General features: G+C 39.3%; 1 protein-coding gene across 2 annotated transcripts in view; it reads right to left on the bottom strand.

Annotated features, from left to right (window-relative positions):
- Positions 1–1010: 1010 nt before the first annotated feature.
- The window catches only part of LOC131027243 (DExH-box ATP-dependent RNA helicase DExH17), a 290481-nt gene continuing 269684 nt past the window's right edge, over positions 1011–21807 (bottom strand). For both annotated transcript variants that reach the window (XM_057957261.2, XM_057957262.2), the window contains 11 exons: positions 4694–4819; positions 4388–4584; positions 4125–4313; positions 3706–3957; positions 3343–3392; positions 3181–3198; positions 2991–3073; positions 2643–2850; positions 2506–2549; positions 1514–2375; positions 1011–1428 (listed from right to left, as the gene is read on the bottom strand). In XM_057957261.2, coding sequence (XP_057813244.2) covers positions 1320–1428; positions 1514–2375; positions 2506–2549; positions 2643–2850; positions 2991–3073; positions 3181–3198; positions 3343–3392; positions 3706–3957; positions 4125–4313; positions 4388–4584; positions 4694–4819 — 2138 coding nt within the window. In that variant the 3' untranslated portion in view covers positions 1011–1319. The remainder of the gene's footprint in view (positions 1429–1513; positions 2376–2505; positions 2550–2642; positions 2851–2990; positions 3074–3180; positions 3199–3342; positions 3393–3705; positions 3958–4124; positions 4314–4387; positions 4585–4693; positions 4820–21807) is intronic.

The raw sequence follows: 21807 nt of genomic DNA, 5'->3' as shown, positions 1-21807 counted from the left end.
TTGAAAAATTGATATAAAAGAAAACAAATCAATATGAAATGTGCAATTAAAAATTCATAAATCACTAGTTTCCAAGTTAAGTAGCATCATACAATAATAATTAATATAAGAAAGATAAATTATTGTATAACATTGAAATGATAAGAACCAAAAGAAAATGAGAAATTGTCATAATTAGCAAGAAACTCATATCTTATCCATACCTTAACCCTTCATAGTCACCTTCCATTTTGAAGACATGTATCCATATTAGATAACCATATGAAAACACTCCCAAACATTAGCTTATTTTAGATAATATTTTTTTTTTCTATTTCTATATATCTCCTTAAAACATACCTAAAGCTTTGAGAAATTTCTTATGAGGTGTTGATACGTGGTTGATTAAAGCTAACAGAACTAAAGAAATGTATTAATTTTTATTTTTCTTATAAAAATTTCTCAAACATATTATATGAATTATATTAGATTTTTTTAATGGTGTTGATATCAGATTTTACTGAAGTAAACATAAATTTATTTAAAAAAAAAAATTAAACATAAATTTTAAATCTTTTATAATAGATTTTTTCAAAATCAACTCTTAACGAAATATTAATGGTTTCCTGAAACGACTCATCATATTTGTCAGTTAAAAGATAGAGAAATAAGGAGGCAAATAATAGAGAGAAGGAGCCAGTTATGTAATAAAAATACAGTTCAAAGATTATGAATATATTTTATTGAACTGCCTGACTTCAACAATATTAGCTTATAAAAGGCAACTGGTCTATACACTGAAATAATACCTGCTAGATTTTCTACTGGTGTTGATATGTGGTTGATTAAAGCTAACAAAATTAAAGTTAATTTTTATTTTTCTTTATTAAAACTTTTCAAATTTATTCTATGAATTATATTAGATTTTTTAATGATATCTGGTTTGACTAAAGCTAACAAAACTAAAGATAGAGAGAAATAGGGAGAGACAAGTAATAGAGAGGAGAGACAAATTTGGCAGTTATGTAATAAAAATACGGTTCAAAGATTATGAATATGTTTTATTGAACTGCCTATCTTCAACAATATTAGCGTATAAAAGGCAACTGGCCTGTTATGTAATAAAAATACGGTTCAAAGATTATGAATATGTTTTATTGAACTGCCTATCTTCAACAATATTAGCGTATAAAAGGCAACTGGCCTATACACTGAAATAATTCCTCTCTCACTCTATATGACAATCTACAACAGACTGCGATGGTCGATGTATCACAACAGTTCTTTCAAACTGTAGACATAAAATGTCCATGCATGAATCCTGGACACTTAAAACTATTTCAGAGAAATGAAAATACACTTTGGCATCCCATAAATGATGATCCTCCATCATCCTCGAGCTGCAATGAAATGGAAAGATCCTGAGATTCAAATGAGGCTTTGTACAATCTGCAAAACAGTTCTTTAGATTATGCACCACTCAAATAATTTTTCTGTACATGAGTAAAACGCAAAAAGCTTATGTCACATATACCTGGGAGAATTTTTCTCATTCAAATGCGTTTCCTTTGCTATCCCAAATGTATCTTCATTCTGTGATGTTACCATGCTACTTGAGGTTGATGCAGCAGAAAAAAGATCATGATTGTTGTTGTCTTTTCCTTCAGCTTGTGTGCCTTCAGATTTCAATTCAAAGGCTTTATCCTGGAGTTCATGCATAGATGAAAAGTACAACCTCTTATGTCCATAAGCACCGCCTGGAGATTTCGCACTATCAAGAGACTGCAGGTAGTTAAAATCTGCAGAAATTTCAGTATCATCTGCTGCAGCAGCTGATCCACTGGTTTGTGAATCTTCTATTGTTATAATAGAAATGCTATCAGTAGGAAAGTTGTTGTCTAAATGTATAATATTTTTTGTGCTGCTTTCACTTTGTGGATTGCTCAGTGTACTTGGGGATTGGATCTCAGGATAATTCATGGCGAATGTAGGTAGTGTAAAGTTATCTATACTACCCGTCTCCTGATCTTGAAATTCTATACCCATCTCATCATAATCCGCTACAGTGGTATCTGTTCTTTTTCTATGCTGAAAATTTCTTGTGCACGTGCTATCCTCCTTTGTTCTTTTCACAACTGGATTGATATCAGAAATATATTGTTTTGCTCTTTCCAGTAATGTACTTTGATTGGAAATTTTAGATTGGATGGGAGAAATAACATGAAGCTTTGGACAGTTGCTACCCTGATATGCTGCAAATGATGGCAATCTTTTTGCTTTTCTACGGATGTGCTCAAAAATATTCTCCCCTGAAACCGTTTCTTTATTTGTCTTCTCATGTTTTGAAAAGTCTACCGTATGATCATCGGTTGCATGTTCTTCCATTATTTCAGATCCTTTGTATCAGCCAACCACAAAAGAAGATCATTTTTTCTCTCAATGTTAATGTGATCATGTCCTCTTATTGTTCCTTAAAAAGTTGTACTATTCTGAAACCATGAAGACAAAACAGGCTTTAAATTATACCTTCATTTGTGTTCTCGATTTCTGGAAAGAGATTAAATGTTGGCCTACATTATATGAAAATCCAAGAACAAAATGAGAAGTTCGTTCTTTGAATGGAGAGGAATCAAAGATTGTAATAAAAATGAATAGTTGCTCACATTGAACATAAGTTTAGATCATCAGTAATAGTACTATAATCATCAGTAGTTAAGTGTGCAAGATTTAACTTCTCTTTCTTCCAACCATTCTGGATTCCAGAATTTGATGGAACCCCTGCAGTGCCTAAGTCTCCACCCACTTTGTCTCTACATCTTTCGGCACCTGCTTGCTTGCTTCTGACAAATTTCTTGTGAATATCAACTCCAACTGAATATTGAATTAGCAAAAAAATCAAGTAATTGGTTAGCCTGAAATCTGTTTCATTGTCAATAATAGATATTCATGGATTGCACCCTCATCTGGAACTAGAAGACATGAATGGCTGACTGCATTAAAAAAGGTATTACCATATTCTTCAGATATGAGATCGACTTTTATATCAGATTGTGTATCCTGTATTATTGACTTGTAAACTGTCACAGTATAGGGGCTGCAATATAGGAAGGCCATCAGGCATGACATGATAAATGATCTGTGGCATTTCAACTTTCAAGTTTAATTTTACACACAGCTATATGATTCAAAGTCTGTCTTCACCTGGGGAATTCATCGAGTCTGTTTGCAACATAAATATGGGAAACACATCATCAGAAAATTGCAAAGATTACACAATAATACACTATGTTCATACACAAACTGGACAAAATTCAAAAATTATTGAAATACCATCCTCCATATGCAAAGGATAAAGAACTATACCTAATTCTTTCATGGAATAGAATTAAGTTATCCTCTTCACTTCCAACAAACTACATAATGACTGAAAAATGTCAGTTGTGCCAATGCTTGGTTGCAGAATCAATATGCTCAACACATAGATGGTAGAACTACTTTGGAGAGAATAATTCATAACAAATCTGAAGCTTGATGGAAGAGAGGCTTCCGATACTGAATAAAATTTAATCTAGAAAGAAATAAGGAGAGCAAAAACTCAAATGTGGAGTCAGTGAATATTATTGAAAATCTTATCAGATTCTCTAATGTGACAATCCCTAGCATCTCTTTTGTAAACATCATTGATTCGTATCCTGGTTGGTATAGTGGAAGAAAGATTTTCCATACCAGATCAGCAAAATGCCTTTTATTTGGTGAACATGGTGTCAAAAGACGGGTCAATGTGACCATCAGCTTGAGCTTTCCTTGCTTTATAAAGTCTATTTCATCTATTTTGATGTCAATTTTGGGTGGCAAGGACAACAGGGCCTCCTTAATATGGTTTCCAAATGGGTATTTACGATTCGTTATTATTTCTAGCTTCCGTGGATCAGCCTTTTCCAGATCCTCAAATGAGTTGATTCCAGATAAGTGCAGGGCCTATTCATTAAAAATTTAAAAGGAATAATTCAATAAAATATACTAAAGAAAGTACTAATAAGTAATCTTAGGTTTTTATATAGCAACTTACAATCATTTCCTAACATCTTTCAAAACTACTGTTTGTAAATTTGGAAAATTAAAAGCTTGTATAACATTTGGCTTACCTTTGCAGTCACCATGCCAACTCCAACAAGCTGCTTCAGTTGGTATGGACTGTCATCCCAAAGTCTTTGATGCAGACATTTTGCTAGAACCATTGCATTTTTTGACTCTTTGTACCTCTTCTGGAATATGAAGCACTCTCTCATGCAACGCGCAATTCTGCTTCCATTGGAGCATATTGCATTTGTATCCTTTAAACATTAATTGTTAGCCACTTAAGAAAATGGAAGATAATAACATAAAGACAAATTTAAAAAGGAGGAACCTGAGTCAAGGTTAGTTCATGCACTGCAGAATCTCCAGACAAACAGTCATTTGCTAAGACAAATATTTTGTCCTCTCTTGTTTGAATTCGCTTCTTAATCTTTCCACTAGTGTCAAGAATGTGGAAATGCAAACGTCCAGTTTTATCAGAATTGATGTCATTAAGAAGTTTTTTTTCACTGCGTCTCAATTGTACCCCTAGTTTTTATACAACGAAAGAGTCAATTTCTGTAGACACTGAAATGCAAATGTGCTCAATTAATAGTCTCATCGATCTAAGCAAATTTCAAAATTTGAAAATACATACAATTAAGCTCTCCAGACCGACCAATTATATGGATCAAATCCTCAACGCTACACTTTTGGGGTGTCTGCATGATTTCTTTCATGGTATCAAATCTCAGATAATATTTTGCCATCAATCTTCCTGGTTCTGCACGTGACAAAGCTGTCAGATTTCATGCTTAAATGAACTGATTAGATTTTATTTTAAGATGCATATTGAAAATGGATAAGATTTCATTCAGCACACAACTCCTGGGTGCTGACGGATATATTATGTAAAGCCCAAGAAGTAATTTTCTCTGAACAACAATGGATGTGGTCTTTTCATATCAACATCATGTGGGCTATTATGATTATCTCTAGTTGTTTTTATGGATTATATTACTTATAAGGATATATATGAAGGTTGGTATTTAACAAAAATCTATGAAACCACTACAAAACCTTAATAGATGGAATGTGTAGTCTACATCTGTTATGGTCCTACACCTGAAACTCATGTCATGACATTATAAGTTTCTCACTCTTTGGAGGTTCTCATGCTCCCTATAACAACTATCAGGCTTATTTCCTTTCATGTTGACGCCATTTTCCTATGGAACTCCAGCATTCAGATCTTTTGATTCACCACATAAAATTAGCAAAAAAGAGGCCATAGTTGCCTCCATTGAAAAACAACCATACAAAAACACTGCTGCATCTGGACTCTGAACAGCCTAAAGAAAACAGCTCTGATCTGAGAAAGTGCCCACAAATTGATGCAAAGAGCACAGAATGCCATCCACATTTCCATACAAAGGAAAATGGCTGATTTCTCATAATGGCAGATCCATCAAAGATAAATATTACTTTGGATGAAATTGTAATGTCCCCTATTTATAAAGTGCCTTAAAATACTATAATTAGGGTTTTTCAGTTCTTAGGATAAGGGTTTAGGAAAGTACCTTAGCTTCTGTTGTGGTCAACCTGCAAAACAAGGTTAGAAAGATACTACAAATTACATAAAGAAGTGACCATATAAACAACTATATACGGAAATGACTAAGTAAAGCATAAAAGAGATTCATGTGACAGAGTCAGGGATAGAAACATAATCTTATGATTGAGACAACCTCAACAACGCGTGCTATTATGCGGGGTTGATAGGGTGCCTTGATTAATTGTTCAAGCATAATCTTGTAGGGTGTCTTACACAACAGTTCCCCCGCTTATTATGATCATGTAGGGTGTCTTATATAACAGTTCCCCCACTCATTATCATCATGTAGGGTATCTTACAACAGTTCCCCTACTCGATATGATCATGTAGGGTGTCTTATAACAGTTCCCCTACTCATTATGATCATGTAGGGTGTCTTTCATACCAGTTCCCCTACTCATATGATCATGTAGGGTGTCTTTCATAACAGTTCCCCTACTCATATGATTAGTCTGTTTTTTTCAGATTATAAATATTTGAATCGTAACCAGCATTCAGATGTATTACCAGTTGTTTGAATTGTTATCAGAAGTTATTATCAATACTCAGATTATTACCAGCTAATTACTTTGTTACCAATGCTCAAAATTATTATCAGTTATCTAATCTATTATCAGTATTAGAATGGTTATTAAACTCCAGTTTATCCATCAGCACTTTAACAGTTAGAGAGAACTAGTAATTTTCAGATTATTCCCAGTTTTATTTTATTGGTTACCGTATATCAGTGATCATTCTAATATATATGAGTATATAAAGGTTATTATTATCATTACTGGAAGAACGAACTTATTATTTGCAGAAGTATTGGACTGATAATATACAGAGATTAATACGGTAGTTGCAGTATGTGCAAGTTTTAAACAGAAATACGTACCAGAATGTCTTAATGTCTTAAACATGGATATGACAGAGAGTCCTTACGGTCAGTTCAATCTGCTTATAGTAAACAATAACTGCTGTGAATATGAGAAGTTCTGCTTTTGTTTTATCTATTATTGGAGAGGAATTGTATTCATGCCTTTCCTTTATATCTCTCAATGTGAAGAAAGGGTCACACTTCTTCATCATGTATGCCCTTTGGCAAGAGACACACCCTTTCACCATTAGCACGCTTTGAAAGAGTGCCACCCTTCATTATTTCTGCCCTTTGAAAGGGACACACCCTTTCACAATCAGATCTGCACTTATTTAAATTGGATCTGCACTTTTGATTTCCAAATTATTCCCCCCTTCAAATGAGTTCTCATCTCCCTTTTATATCTCATGTTTGAGGGAGTAACAACTTTTCTTTTTATGTCTTTTGACCATTCATTAACTTAATTAAATTTTAATTATATTTAATTATATTCTTTTATATATTAATTTTTTTTTTTTTAAATTTTAATTTTATTATTATTATTAAATATTATTGAATTCTATTTCAAAGTGGTGACATTACAGAAATGGAAGCTCATATCCAGTTACTTGAGAGAAAAGCCTTAATCTTTTGTTTCCTAGGAGGTTTTCTGGAACCCAAAACCCTCAAAAAGCCTAGAACTAGGAGAACAGAAGCCTTTGAGAATGGCAGAGCCCCCACTCATGCCCAAACAATATTTTTTGCCCATTTTTGCATCAAAGTTGAAGGAAAGAATATTCAAGGAGGACCATGGTTCCAAACAGAATTGGACTATTCATGAAGCATTAGAATCCAACCATCAATTCCACTAAAGATCTACCCAGCACTGTCCCAATCTTGGTCTGCTTTCTGCTGCAAAGTGAATACTGGCAAGAGCAATTATTGCAACAAATTGGTTTAGTGATTGGATTATATATTCCATTTCAGAAATGACCTACGACCCAGGTGTTTTCAATTCTGCTTGTATCTTTGTCAATGTAGATCTTGAAAACCCTTTACCAGATAAGTCCATCCTAGATCTGGATGAATTGGGATGGGGGCAACCACTTGAATAAACATTCCATTTAGATGCAGAATTTGTCATGATATAAGGCCACATTGCTTGGACATGCCCAATAGGGATGGTCCAAAGCCTAGTTGCACTGTAATGTCCCCTTTTTCATGAGGATTAGTTTGCAGAGGGGTTTGGCCTATTACTTGACCCTTGTAGGCCAAGGAGTTGATAAGAGGGTTGCTTGGGCAGTTGTGTTGGCGACAATATTGTACACGGAAATAAAACTAGTTAATTAAGTTGTAATTGTGTTGGTTAGTTGGCAACCGAGGGGTGGCAGTTGCGGTGCGACGGTTGGCGCTCGCACTCCCTCGGCATCTTTATATACTTCCGAATGTAACTTGTGTAGAACAATTATGAATGGAATAACATCGCTTATATTACATCTGATATCTATGGCATTATTATTCTGCATTACGCATTTTATCTGTGCTTTAAGTTATTCACCCGAGAGGGTAAACATTTGGCGCCGTTGCCTAGACGTACTCGGGAACGGAAGACGCGGATGGCGCATGGACACGATGGGCCTACTCGTTGGTGAGATAAACCCAGAGGCCGACGACGCACAAACAGAGCTCTACAGCGGAGAAGACACTGCGATGAGGGAATTTTCCAACAGTACGAAGAAAGCAACCGTCAGGAAGCGGAGTGGGATGGCACGAGGCCAGGAAGGAATTGAACCCTGAATCCCATAGGGATAAAGGAACATTCTATATTCAAACAAAGGTGTCATAATATTGACATGAGTTGTATCTGACAAAATGAATTAATAAAGGCGTGTTCTGGTCTATGGGTTGTGAATTATGGAAATGTATGGGAATTAATGCCCAACCTATTAAATAAAGATAGAAATAAGAAAGCAGAAATGGACAAGTGGGAGGCCGCACAGAGGGTCTTGATTCTGGAACAACGAGTAGAACGTAGATGGAGGCTGAGGCAACTTGCCGAAGGACGACCTACCGAGGGGTTGCCCGAAGGGAACCATGGAGGCTGTAGAAGCCGAGGTAAATTTTTACGCATCGCCGGACCACCGTAGGGTGAGAAGCCACGAAGAGTTTCTGGAGGAAACAAGGTTACGGACGAATCTAGTCGAAGAGACCCAGGATCAGTTCAGAAACTTATCCCTTACGCCATGAAGTGAGGATCACCAAAGGGAGCTAGGAGTGGGCGCGGGTGAGAACGGAGGGGAGGACAACCGTACGGTTGTTGGTGCCACACACGACAAGCAAAACACTGTACCTCCAGTCACCCACGCAGGACACACCACCGGCGTCGGAGGGAGCGGCGCACAGACACAGCCACAGCCACCTCCAGGAAGACGACCTCCATCAATGGCGGGCAAACAGAAGTTGCCTAAATTCAAAGGAGATGGCAACGATGACCCCGTACGACACTGCCGTACATGTGAGACAATATGGTCAGCCAACGGGGTAGTTGACAAAGTGGATTGGGTGGTGCAGTTCCCTGCCACCCTGAGAGGAGTAGCCATTGATTGGTACTCTGATGTGGATAAAACAAAGGTGGGAACATGGGACGACCTACAGAAAGCTTTTGGGAAGGAGTTTCGACTCCTTCGAGATGATAATGAGATTGTGGCAGAGATATTAAGCACAAAGCAGAGAAAGCATGAAATAGTGCGAACATACATCCGACGGTTAAAGGAGTTACTGGGGAAGATGGAGAACCAGTTGGCTGACGGACTAAAGAAGAGATGGTTCGTGGAGGGGTTGCAGTCATCCCTGCGGAGGAAGATGAAAATTTACCGCCCACTTCATACGATGACGCATACAACCGCACGATGGATTTGGAAAGTGAAGACAAAACATTGTGGAAGAAAAAGGACAAGTCCTCTGGAGAAAGCAGCAACGACGAATCATCAAGTAAGAAGGTGCGAGCTCTTCAAAAGGATATGCACCGTATGTTGAAGGAATTTAAGAACATGAAAGGAAGCACGAGCAAAAATGAAGACGTGTGGTGCACTGATTGTAAGGAAGAAGGCCACACAAAAGGCACCTACCCGAAGAAGGCCTTTTGTGAGATTTGCCAAGTGATGGGACACTCCATCAAGGAATGCCCATACAACATGAAAACCCGAAGTATGCAAATGAGCCAAGTGTTGTTCACGGAGCAGGCCACAACATCCGCACCAGCGGTACGGCCTAGCAAACCAACACAATAGCATCATCTGGAGGTTACCGGGACAACAGATGCGAAGGCGGAAGGAATAACAACAATAACAATAACGGAAGCCGTATCCAGTATGACGCCAAGGGTCGGCCAATGATCCCATGTAGGGCCTGTAATCAGTGGGGGCACTTCGCCAGTGATTGCACGAAGGAAGCCACCCCTCAGCACCTCTGCCGATGGTGTGGGCCAGGCGACCATGAGGATGCAAATTGCCCAAAGGCAAGGGTTAATCTCCTCAACATTGAGAAGGCTGAGAAGAGTGGTGAGAAAGAAGTACTGGCGATCATCCGCGCCCAGACGAAAAAGGCCACTTATCCCGACCCCCGTACGGAGAAGGAGAGATTACGGGAGGCAAAGGCCAATATTGAACGTGAGATGATGGCCGAATGACGGGACAACGAGGTGGCGAGTACATCGTCCTGTACGGAAGCTGAAAATAACATCATTGGGCAAGTACTGCAGATGGAAGTACCTATAAGGGTAAAGGACCTTCTAGAAACAATGCCACAATTAAGAACCGCCATTTTTAGTTCCATACAAACCACTGCGCAAGCACCTTTGCGTGCCACATGGGCGGAAGTTCCGGTCAGCCCCTCGGTTGACCCAATGTTGTTGGCCTTAAATAGTGGTCAGCATCCTGCTATAGTAGAGATGGGAATTCTCGGGGCTATCCTCAAGGACACCATCATGGACAGAGGTTCGGGGGTGAATGTACTGCCAGAGGATACATGGAAGAAGTTGGGGAAGCCAACACTATGGCCACCCACGTTCAACTTGGTAGGTGCAGACCAACATGGCATCAAGCCACTCGGCACCCTGATGGTCCAGTTGGTCACCATTGGCACGCAACCCTTCATACTAGATTTTGTGGTAATCCCACTCAAGAAGAAGGGGTACGACGCCATCTTAGGCAGAGGGTGGCTGGTTACAGCAAAGGTGAACCACGACTGGAAAAAGAACACCCTTTTTATGGAGAAAGGGGAGAAAAAGTACACCATTGATCTGAGTACCCAGGTTGTCGACGAGGAACTGGCATCATCTTTGGAATCAGAGGGTGAAGGAAAAGGCAACCTGAGAGACGAAGGACGGGGCTGCAGGGAGCCCAACGACGAAGGGATTCTCAAACTAGGAGAGTGCCCTGGGGATGAGACAGGATCATTGAATGGCCTCTTCCATTGGCAGATGGAGGATTACGAAATGTTCCAGAGCTACAGGCTCGAAGTAGAGGAACCAGAGCAAGCAACAAAGGAGATGTACCTGCTGGAATACAGAGAATATTGGCAGGGAGATGGCCCAAACGGCGGTGACATAGATAATCCCAAGATCATTCGTGTCGACATCGATTGGAACCCTGTGTGGAAGGCCGCAGCCTTCAAATTTTTTATTCTTCTTCTTCTTCTTCTTCTTCTTATGTACGAGGAGACTGTGGTCCCTGTAGAATTTGTGGTTCCAGGTCTTCGGATGGCCATCGAAAATAAACTTGCCACCAACGGGTCCAAATTGAAACCCTACCACAAGAAGCGCACAGGGGACTCGAGAGGCCGGAAGGACACCTGAGAGTCCGGAGGGGAACCCAATAGGGTGGAAGGGGACTCGAGAGGCCGGGCAGGCAACTTGAGAGGCACGGGACCAACGCGGGAGATTCTTGGGCGAGGAAAACTGAGAAGGATGAAGGGTGATCCCAGAGACAGGGGACCCGAGCCGAAGACTCTCTAGACAACTAAATTAGGATATTAAAAAAAATAAAAATATAATAATAATAAAAAAAAAAAAAACGTAGGGCCGTACAGGTCTGTACGGCAGTTGACCGTACGGCTGGAATTTTTTTTTTTAAAAAAACAAAAACAAAAAAATTAAAAAAAAAGAAAAAAGAAAGCCACGGTGGAGCCACCGTACGGTAGCACCACCGTGCGGTGGCAACACCGACAGTGGCAACACCGGCGGTAGGACCACCGGCGGTGAAACCACTGTACGGTGGACCACCGTGCGGTGGAAACCACTGCCGCTGCAAGGCATAAGCACAGCCGAAGACATAAATACGTGCACATGCAGCAACCCCCGCCCAAACACACAGACACGCACTCCACCCAACAACGCAGCGCCCTCGCAAGGCATATGCAGCCATACACTGCCATCCAGGAGGTAGTTAAGCGTTCGGCATGCAGAAAGAGGCCCATACGGTGTGTATGGTAGACGGTTGGTCGTGTATTCCATATGGGGTGATCCGTACGGTGGAGGGGTGTTGACGGCACGGGCAGGTGGCCGTATGATTGGAGGTGTCAGTGCTATTGTTGATCGTACGGGGAGGTTGTATGGCCGGGGTGCCATCGGGGACATTACAGTGGAAAAAAAAAAAACGACGACGACCAGATTGAAAAATCATTCGATGACATCTGGAGCCAAGATGCTGAAAATATTAGAGTGGAGAAGAAGGGTTTTGACATCTTAAAATATCACAGAAATGATGCGCTGCCCCTCGACCCCGCTGGGGTGCTGCCCCAGACCCCCAGTTTATTTTTGAGCTACAATACACTTTTTGAGTTGGGCGAAGGGCATCAGAGAAGGCACAGTAAGTGTTGGGTTGTCCCGTACTGTGAGAAAGAAACTTGAAGCTTAGCATTGGCAGGGAAGCCATAAGCCATAGAGGGAGACGGATTTGGAGGTTGCGAACAAACAGAGTCTGAGGGAAGGCATTGCAGGAATGCGAAGTCATACGGTACCAGGGAGTTATTTTATTCAGTTATTAGTCTTTGGGGAGTGTGATGGAGGATTTGAGGCGTCTCCTAGCCTTTGTGCTCAAAGGTTGTGGCCACTTCCAGGCATGAATGGTACGCTTTGTGGAACTCGGAGTATGTCTCAGCTGGACGTGAGGTTGCCTTGGTGGATGCACAGAGGGCTCGGGAGGAGCTGACCACCAGGTTGGAGGCAGTACTAGCGTGAGACTTAGCTCGGCATACCCAAGAGTTGGATGCCGAGAGGGTAGCGCGGGTGGCTATCGAGGACAAATTGGCTAGGGAGACAGTGTCATTTGAGTAGCAGTTGGTGGAGGCTGAAAAGCGTGTTTTGCAGACAAGTTTGGTTTAGGCACAGGAAGATTGGGTTGTTAAGGAAACAAAAAAAAAAAGAACTCTTGCGGAAGCAATAATGGTGACATCCGCACTTGAGCATAGGATGGCAGCAGAAAAGGGTTTTTAAGCGAGGACGCAACAGGTGTATAAGTTCCGGGCTTGACTGGCGTCAGCAGTTCTGTTTAATGTCATCTCTATTTTGTATTAAGTCGTCCGGAGATGACTTCTTTTCTTTTGGGGGGGATGATGTTGGCGGCAATATTGTACACGGAAATAAAACTAGTTAATTAAGTTGTAATTGTGTTGGTTAGTTGGCAACCGAGGGGTGGCAGTTGCGGTGCGACGGTTGGCACTCGCACCCCGTCGGCATCTTTATATACTTCCGAATGTAACTTGTGTAGAACAATTATGAATGGAATAACATCTCTTATATTACATCTGATATCTATGGCATTATTATTCTGCATTACGTGTTTTATTTGTGTGCTTTAAGTTATTCACTCGAGAGGGCGAACAAGTTGCTTGTGGCTTCACATTCTATTTCTATATGATTTTTTGGTGAGATAATGTGTTCTCACGTATGTGTTGTCCTCATTTTTGTTTCCAAAAATGAAGGACCACTACGTTAAAATTTTTGTGAAAAAATGAAAATTTTTACTCTATGGCATGCTTCCTGAGGCAGAATTTTGACGAATCCTTGGACTGGCTTAATCCCCAGTCTATCCTCGAACTACGTTTTGAATTTCGTCAAATTCTGGGTTCGTTTTCTACTTCTTTCCTTCAATTTCGGGTTTTAAAACCCCGACTGCAGGTGGAGAATTTTCTTCAAACTGCAAGTTTTAATGATATTCATTGTTTTGGTTGTTGTAGGGGAATTTTTAGCTAATTACATGTGCATCTTTATTAAAAGATGTTACTTGAAATTTTTTTAAAATTTCCCTTTCTTGTTTTTGTCTTTTTTATTGTTTTTTGGTCTTTTTTAGTTAAAATAGGGATTTTTTGACTCAATTACAAGTAAACTTGCAGTTTGGTCAAAAAACCCCTACTTTAATGGTTTTTGCATGTAATAGGGATTTTAAATCCCCATTACATATGTGCAATTATTTCTAACTTGTTGTAGGGATTTTATTTCCCTTTTACAAGTAATTAAAACTTGCAATTTGGTCCAGAAAACCTGATTTTGCCTTGCAAGTGCATTTTTGACAATTTTAAACTTGTCATTTGTCCAAAAAAACCCGATTTTGGCTTGGCAAGTGAAAAAGTAAAAAATAAAACTTGTCATTTGTCTAAAAATTCCCGATTTTGCCTTGTAAGTGGAAAAAGTGAATTTCGAACTTGTTATTTCCTCCCCAAAATCCGATTTTCATTGTTTCATGGCAATTCGAACTTGTTGTTTGTCTCCCAAAACCTGATTTGCAAGAAAAACGGATTTGTTGAAGATGTCAAAGCGATTTTTTGTGGAGATTTGTTGGAGATGCAAGGTGTTTAAGATTCTATCCTATTCTCATGCATTTACAAGCACATTTTTCGCCATTTAGGGTTTATTGTTACTGGTTTTTTGAGCTAAATCAGCTAACACGTGGTTCCTTCAATCCACATTTTGGGCATTTTTTACTCCACAAATCTGCATTCTCCTAAATCGTTTTCCCTTCTCTCACCTAGGCGTGGAGTTTGGGATAAGATTTAAGCTATTTAATGATCCATCAATGATGCATTGAATACCACGTTTTTGCAAAAACGTGATTCCTTTGGCTGCAAATTGGAAGGGTTTAATGCCACGAATCTTTGACAAGATGAATCGTTTTTGCTTTCCATGCTAAGGCGTTGGGATTTGAGGAAGATTTGACCTCTTCTTGTGCCTCCAAGTTTGCATTTTGCTGCCACGTTTTTCATATAAGACATTCTTGCAAAAACGTGTAAAGGGTTTGGCATTACGGTTTGGGTTTATTGATTGATTTTGCTTCTTCATTCCAAGGATTGTTGCATTTTTGGAGAAGCATTTGCATTTTCAAGAAAGGTATGGTTTCTTTCCTTTCTCTCCTTTTTTTTACTATTTTCTTGCTTTTTTTGTTGCTTTTTTGTAAATATGTGTTGTTCTTCCCCCAAAAATCGGTTTTTGTGAGAGGATTTTTCCCCTTTGTATGCAATTTTCGAATTGCATTGTTCTTCCCAAAACTCCCTCTTTACTTGTATTCGGGATATTTAATCTCGATTACAAGTTCGTTAGAAATTCTTGTTCTTCCCCTACGGTTAAGGAATTTAACCATTTTTGGTTAAAATTCCAAGTTAAAAAGTGTGAAATACCCCTCCCTTGCAAATTCGGGTTTTGAAAACCGGATTACATGTTGAAGAGTTCTTCCCATTTTCATGAAAATGACTTTCCCGGATTTTCCCATTTCTATCCATTCATGTTCCCCATATCCGTACTTTCCATTTCCATCATTTCCCGCAAGTCAAAATCTCATTTTTTGTCCATTTCTCCATTTTCGAATTTACAAGTGTACTTGTATTCGGGTTTTAAAACCCCGATTGCATGTATGTCCTTTCCAACTTGTATACTTGCGAAAATTCTCCCAAGATCCGAAATTGGTCAAAGTCAAGATTTTCCCATTTCTACATATTTCCCCTCTTCCTCTCACAAAATCGTGAAATTCAAGAATCAAAGTTTTACCCATTTGGAGAAGGAAGAATGATATTTGCAGTTGACTATGATGTTGACTTAACTCTTTTAAGTCTTCATCACAGCATTCCAGGTTCACAATCAATGTCAGATTTGCTGACATCTCCAACTCCAAAGAAAATGAAATACAAATATGACAAATATCAAAATGAGGTTGCACCTTCCCAGGATTCTTCTCCTTTGGATCGCATTAGAGACACGGAGATAGGGCACGTTGATATGGCAGAATTCATCAACAGGGTAGAAGATCCACAGGATAATAACTTGCAGCGGCTGTTGGACAGCCATATCCATCATGCATCTTCCTTCCCAGTGGCTGCCCTAGAACCTGAGTTTGTTCTTGCATGCGCCCATCATTTTGACAAGGAATCAAGAGTCATAAAAAATGATGATGGTGAAGCTATAATTCGTCTTGATGTGGATACAATCGAGAAGGTCTTCAGAATACCTCCTGCACCTGTTTATATGGAAATCACCAAAGAAAGTGCAGCAGAATATTACGTGAAGAGGGAAAAAGATTGCAAGCGGCACATCAATAGGTGGATCCAAGAGCCATGTCCTTCCTTCTCAAGGTGGGCAAAGTTGTACTGTTGTGATTTCAAATGGGAGATAGGAGACACCATCACTCTTCTCAGCAGGATGATGGGCCTTGAGCATTCCAATGTCTTTGAGCCATGGATGTATCAGTTCATTATGTTCATACGACAATCACATCACATTTCATGGGGGGAAGTCATCAGCGATGCCTTATGCGAACAACTTGCAGCAGTTCCTACCACCATGACCTTCTTCATGAATTCTTATTTGGTATATTTAGCAACATCACTTAGACACTTTCCAAGTCTTTCTACCAAGGGTGATCGCTCGCTTATACCAGTTTGGGAATTTTATGACCAGTTGCCATTGAAACCCAGCAGACTGCATTTTAGAAGGGTCCAAGATGCATTCTTCGGATATTTCATGTGTCAGTTTGACAGAGATCTCAGGAACAAAAGAGTATCAGATGAGGCATGGGTCAAGGTGTCTGAGTATGGGTGTTTGTTCCTGCAATTTCCCACCTTCACCTATATGAGGATAGGATGCTATGATGGTCAGCCATACATGCTTCCAAGATACCCAACCGATAAGATAATTCTTATGGAGTTGGGAAGACAGATCATGGCTGTTCACACTTTTCAGTCTGCTAAGCACAAGGTTGGAATGGGGATCTCTACCACAAACCCATTGAAAATTGGTCGATACTCCCTTGTCACATCTGTGAAGGCTAAGGCCATGGAGGCTGAATTGCAAGAAATCAAGCTTAAAAGGTTCAAACCTAGAGCTGATTTTGATTATAGAGGTATGAAGGAGAAGATTAAGAAATCCTTTGTGCATGTTCATCACATTGAAGACATTTGGGTAGATCTCCGCACAGAAGCTGAAGTTCTGAAGATGGATTACTGCAGGCTCACTGTTGAGAAAATTGTTGATTTGAACTTGGCGGATATCCCACAAGGGATGATTGATGACGGGCATATACTTGATCCTGAATACACTTCACGGAGGGTTGAGGAAGCTCCACTTCCTTTGATCCAATGGTCACACAAGGAGTGCATCTCCATCCTTGACAGATTTCAGCCTATCTTGGCCAACACTAATGCATGGCTGAAAAGTAATGCTATTAGACTTATAAAAATCAAGGTTGGTAAAGAAGATGATTCTACGGGGCCTCTTGGACGAAAATCTAAGATTCAGATTGACAATAAGGAGGGTGCTTCATCTTCGGGCACAAGGATCAAGTTACGAGTCAGTCGTACAGTAGTGCTCCTTCTTGAGGAGACGACTATTCATGGGAAGGAAAAATCATGATTCCATGTTCAGGTGATCGATCTGGATAATCCAAAAGAGGGGCAGCAATCTGATGATGCTCCTAAGTCTCCAGTTTTCAGACTCGCCTTATAAGGTCATTCCTCCAGTTTCCATCGAGACGCCTCTTTCTCCTCTTGATTTGCTTGCAGATGAGTCTCCTCAGAATGCAATTCCCATTTCAACATACGAGCCATCTCCTGATCATCAACAAGAGAGTGTGTTGAAAGTTCCTGAGAATATTCCTACTTGCATTCAGTTATCAGAAATTGATACTTCCACTTTTGGTTTTGAAGAATTCATGAGGCAATCTTCATGCCCATTGGTAATTGAGCAAACTGTGGTCGCTGTCCAAACAGATATTCCTCCCAGGACGACCACGGTGATTCAAACAAAAACTGCTTCTCCTTTGCCTACGGCCATGACTGGAGTGGAGTTGATGACTTTGCCTCCATGGCTTAGTTCTTTTACCCCGAAAAGGAAGAAGCAAGAAATCTCACCTGATGCCTTTGATTACCAGCAACTCAAACAGTCCAGATCCAAAGTTGCTAAGAAGGCCAAGACTATCTCTAGGGTAACTGTTGATAGCAACAAGATGAAAGTAGCTGAAATTGTGGAACCTATTGTAGATAAGCCATTTGATGAAATGTCAGCTGCTGATTATAAGGTTATGAAGATAAAGTTGGGCAAGCAAACGCATGAGGTCATTAAACATGATGCTCAGTTTTCTGTTGCTTCATTGGTGCAAAGGTGTGATGATCTTCTTGCGAAGAAAGACAAGCTAGAAGAGGAAAACCGACAGCTTATGGCAGCCATTCATAAAATCACAAAACCTGCTGCTGAAGGGAGTAACTCCTTAGGTTCTTTTGGTTCCCAAGAATCGATTCGTGGAGTGGAAAGGGCTGCTCAGAAAGTACAAGCACTGGATTCATGGGTTGATCAGCTTCATGATCAATGTGTACAAGTAATGAAAGACATTTTTCAAATAATGTCTAAGTTGGAAACCATTGAGGAGAAATTGGATCAGACTTCTAACACTTTCAAAAAGAATCTGGAAAGTGTTGAGAAAAGTCTGACAATCTGGCGTACCATGCCCCAACAACAACTGAGTATTTTGCAGGAGCATGCCATCATCTCTTCCAGGGTCATGTACTTGGAATTTGAAGAACTCTTGGAAAATAAGACCCTTGTTCTTAAATCCCTCATTGAGGAGATCGGTGATGCAAGGAGATTCCGGGGTGAAGTTTACTGAGGTATTGTCTCACATTGTGAAAGGGCCTCTTGCAACATAGTAAGTCGGGATGGAGAGCTGATTTCAGAAGAAGTTCTTGCTGATTTACAGATGAGGATTCATAATGAATGGAGGAGCGAACAATTCTCGGCAGCTTCGATTCAAGCATTGATGAAACACCAAGCCTTTCTGCATGAAATCCAGTCTATCCTGGATAAAAACAATTCGTCGCTCCTCCGTTGTCACGACACTATTGTGAAGACTATGGTTGTTGCCAAGAACACCCATGAACCAAATCCCGAGGAACTACAAGCGAGCATCCGGAAATTTCAAGGATTTGTGTCTTCACAAAATGCAACTTAAGTGTTTTTTAACACTTAGTTGATTTTTCCTTTTTTGTAATCTTTAGTTGTATTTTAGTTTTGACAAGTTGCATGTAAAAGTATTATTTGTAAAATGCAAGTTACACATTACTTGCACTTTTGTAATTACATGTAAATCAACTACAAGTTGTGTCCGATTAGGACTGTAGTTGGAATAAGTCTTAGTTAGTTGGAGTAACTCTTAGTTAGTTAATGAAGTCTCAGTTATTTATTGAATGAGTCTTGGTGGTTGAGAGAATCTCTTAAGTTAGTTAGGATCCTCCCACCTTTTTCTCAAGGCTCCTCTTCTATAAATACTTGAGAAGTCCATTGTAATTATCATCTTTTGGGAAAACAAGCAAAAACTCGGCCAAATTTATAGCAAGAAGTCTTTGAGCTTATGTATGTGAATTGAAGGTTTTGAAGAATAATAAAGAAGGGTTACTCAAGTTTTGAGTCTTTGAGCTACATGTTTGAGTTTGAATCTTTTTATTTCTTCTATGCAAAGTATTTCTAAAGGAGCTTAGTCCAATCTGATTTGAAGTCTTTGAGCTGCAAGTAGAAAAGATTAATTAAAATAGGAAACTCTCTTGAAGGAGCAGCAAGTCTTTGATCTTGCGTCTATTCTTGAGGAAAAATTACTGTTTGATAAGAAATAGCAGCAAGTCTTTGAGCTTGCATTAGTTCTTGTCTTTGTGTTGAAAGAATAGATTATTCCAGTCTTTGAGCTGTTATCTTTTATTCGTTGTAAAATTTAGTATAGCAAAGGGTAGATAGGACTTCCAATAGTTAAGTCTTTGAGCTTGATATTGCTGTCCCGTCCCGAAGGAAGTGACGGAAGTCTTTGCGCTTTCAAGAAACTTCATTTCCTTTCTCTCATTTCACTTGAAAGTAGTTATTGCTATTCATATTCAATTGATATCCTTTTCTGTTTGAAAGTAGTTACTGCTGTTCATATTCAATTGATATCCTTTTCTGTGAAGAGAAAAGGATATTGTCTTTCTTGAAGAAAGAAGGAAGACTGCTGTACCGTCCTATTTTTATTTCAGTTTTAGTTAGATAGGGGGAGCCTTCCCTTAATTAGGAGAGTTTTTACTCGTGTGCTGTGGTTGAAACCACAATTTGTATATTTCCCCAAGCGTACAAAATTTTCAACCAACAGTATGTTGATAATTGCACTTTATATTATAATGATATTTTAATTATCTAAAGTGCAATTAAATAATAAAGTCACTCAAATAATATTATTTTTTAAGAGAAACTTCTAGAAAGTTCAATTAAATATTATTTTATTTCTTCTAGAAGGAGGCTGACCTCTTGAAGGAAAAAAATAAATAGAGGGGGCAGCCTCATTGTTGGGCATCGAATGTTTTGACACTTTCTTTGTTTGATAGTTTGTGGAGCCAAGGGTTTCTGCAGTTAATCTTCAGCCATTGGGAACAGAGACTCTCAATTGGTAATGCGATTTTGAGGTTGTGAAAGATCTTCCAAATTATCGCTGGTTGTGAGCTCTACCTCAGGAGTTCAACCTGGAGCTTATTGAGTTTTAGCTTCAGCAATCATGGAGTACAGCTGGGAAGGAATGTTTCAGACTTAGGTGCAATTGAGATTTGTGATCTGCACTACAAGGGAAGTTAGGCGATTTCTTAGAGGTATTTTTGGTGGTGAATTGGAGGAGTTTGAAGGTGATTTTTAGTCCAAATCGTGGTCTACCATAGAGCACGATCAGACCTACTGAGTCACACATTTTCACTCATTACTCATTGTTGGTTGCTCAAAATTTTGTGGACATTTGTTCATTCAATTCGGCTAGCCTTGGCAATCATTTCAATCATTACTTGGAAGGGAGAGAGTGCTATATTTATTTGTTATTACATCTGCAACTCAAAGGCATATGGTGCCATACTCCTAGTGGAGCGATTTCACTATTGAAGCCTTCAAAAATTCATCTGACAGCTCCTACATGGTCGCTGGGATCTACTCTTCCTTGTGGCATCAAATAACCAGGTTCTTGATCATTATCTCCCTGTGTAATGTCTAATTTCTGAGTACCTTATGTTCAGAAAAGTAGGGGCAGCCATTGAATATCTCATAAGTCAATTAGGTCTGAGAAATCAGTCCTATTGTGTCATTTGTAACAGTCTGAAATTGCAATCAGATCTTAATGACAACAGTATTGGATATTCAGTTTGTTATTCTAAAGCATGTACGACAACTATTTGACAAAATGACAATTTCCCAATTTGATGCATATTCAAGTTGTTTTCAGTTTAGTGATTCATATATATGCATCTGAGATATCAAAAGAGTCATTATGCATTGAGTTTGTAATGTTAGATATCACTGAAATCTTTTGCAAATACATTCCATATGTATTAGTGTCAATAACACACAAAGTTATGCAAAGCCTTTCCCGTGTCAATAACACGCAAGGTTATCAGTCTGAAACTCAGACCAGCAAGCTAAATGTTGTATGTGAAATTTTTGATATTATATCTTGGGTCATAAACATTAAGAAAGAAATCAGTTTTTGGTAACAACAGGTTTGAGGGTTGTAGGACAACTGTTTGACAACATTCCTTGAGCCTATCTTCAACATTTTAAGGCCATAATCAACAAGGGATATTGCATGCACCTAGTCAATAAGGCCTAAATCTCATCGACCAAACTATTGAGGATATACATTATGAGCAATCTACAAAAGAGGTCCAAGATAACATATCAGGCCCCCTTTCCAAGAGCAAGTTGTCAAAAGACCCTTAACCTATTATTTTATTTCCTGAATACTACTGGGGTGATGCAAAGGAAATAATTTAATAATTTAAGTTGTCCTAA

This window comes from Cryptomeria japonica, chromosome 4, assembly GCF_030272615.1.
Source record: "Cryptomeria japonica chromosome 4, Sugi_1.0, whole genome shotgun sequence".
Classification (NCBI taxonomy): domain Eukaryota; kingdom Viridiplantae; phylum Streptophyta; class Pinopsida; order Cupressales; family Cupressaceae; genus Cryptomeria; species Cryptomeria japonica.
The sequence above is the reverse complement of the archived record's forward strand: the minus strand, read 5'-3'. Positions and strand labels throughout refer to the sequence as shown.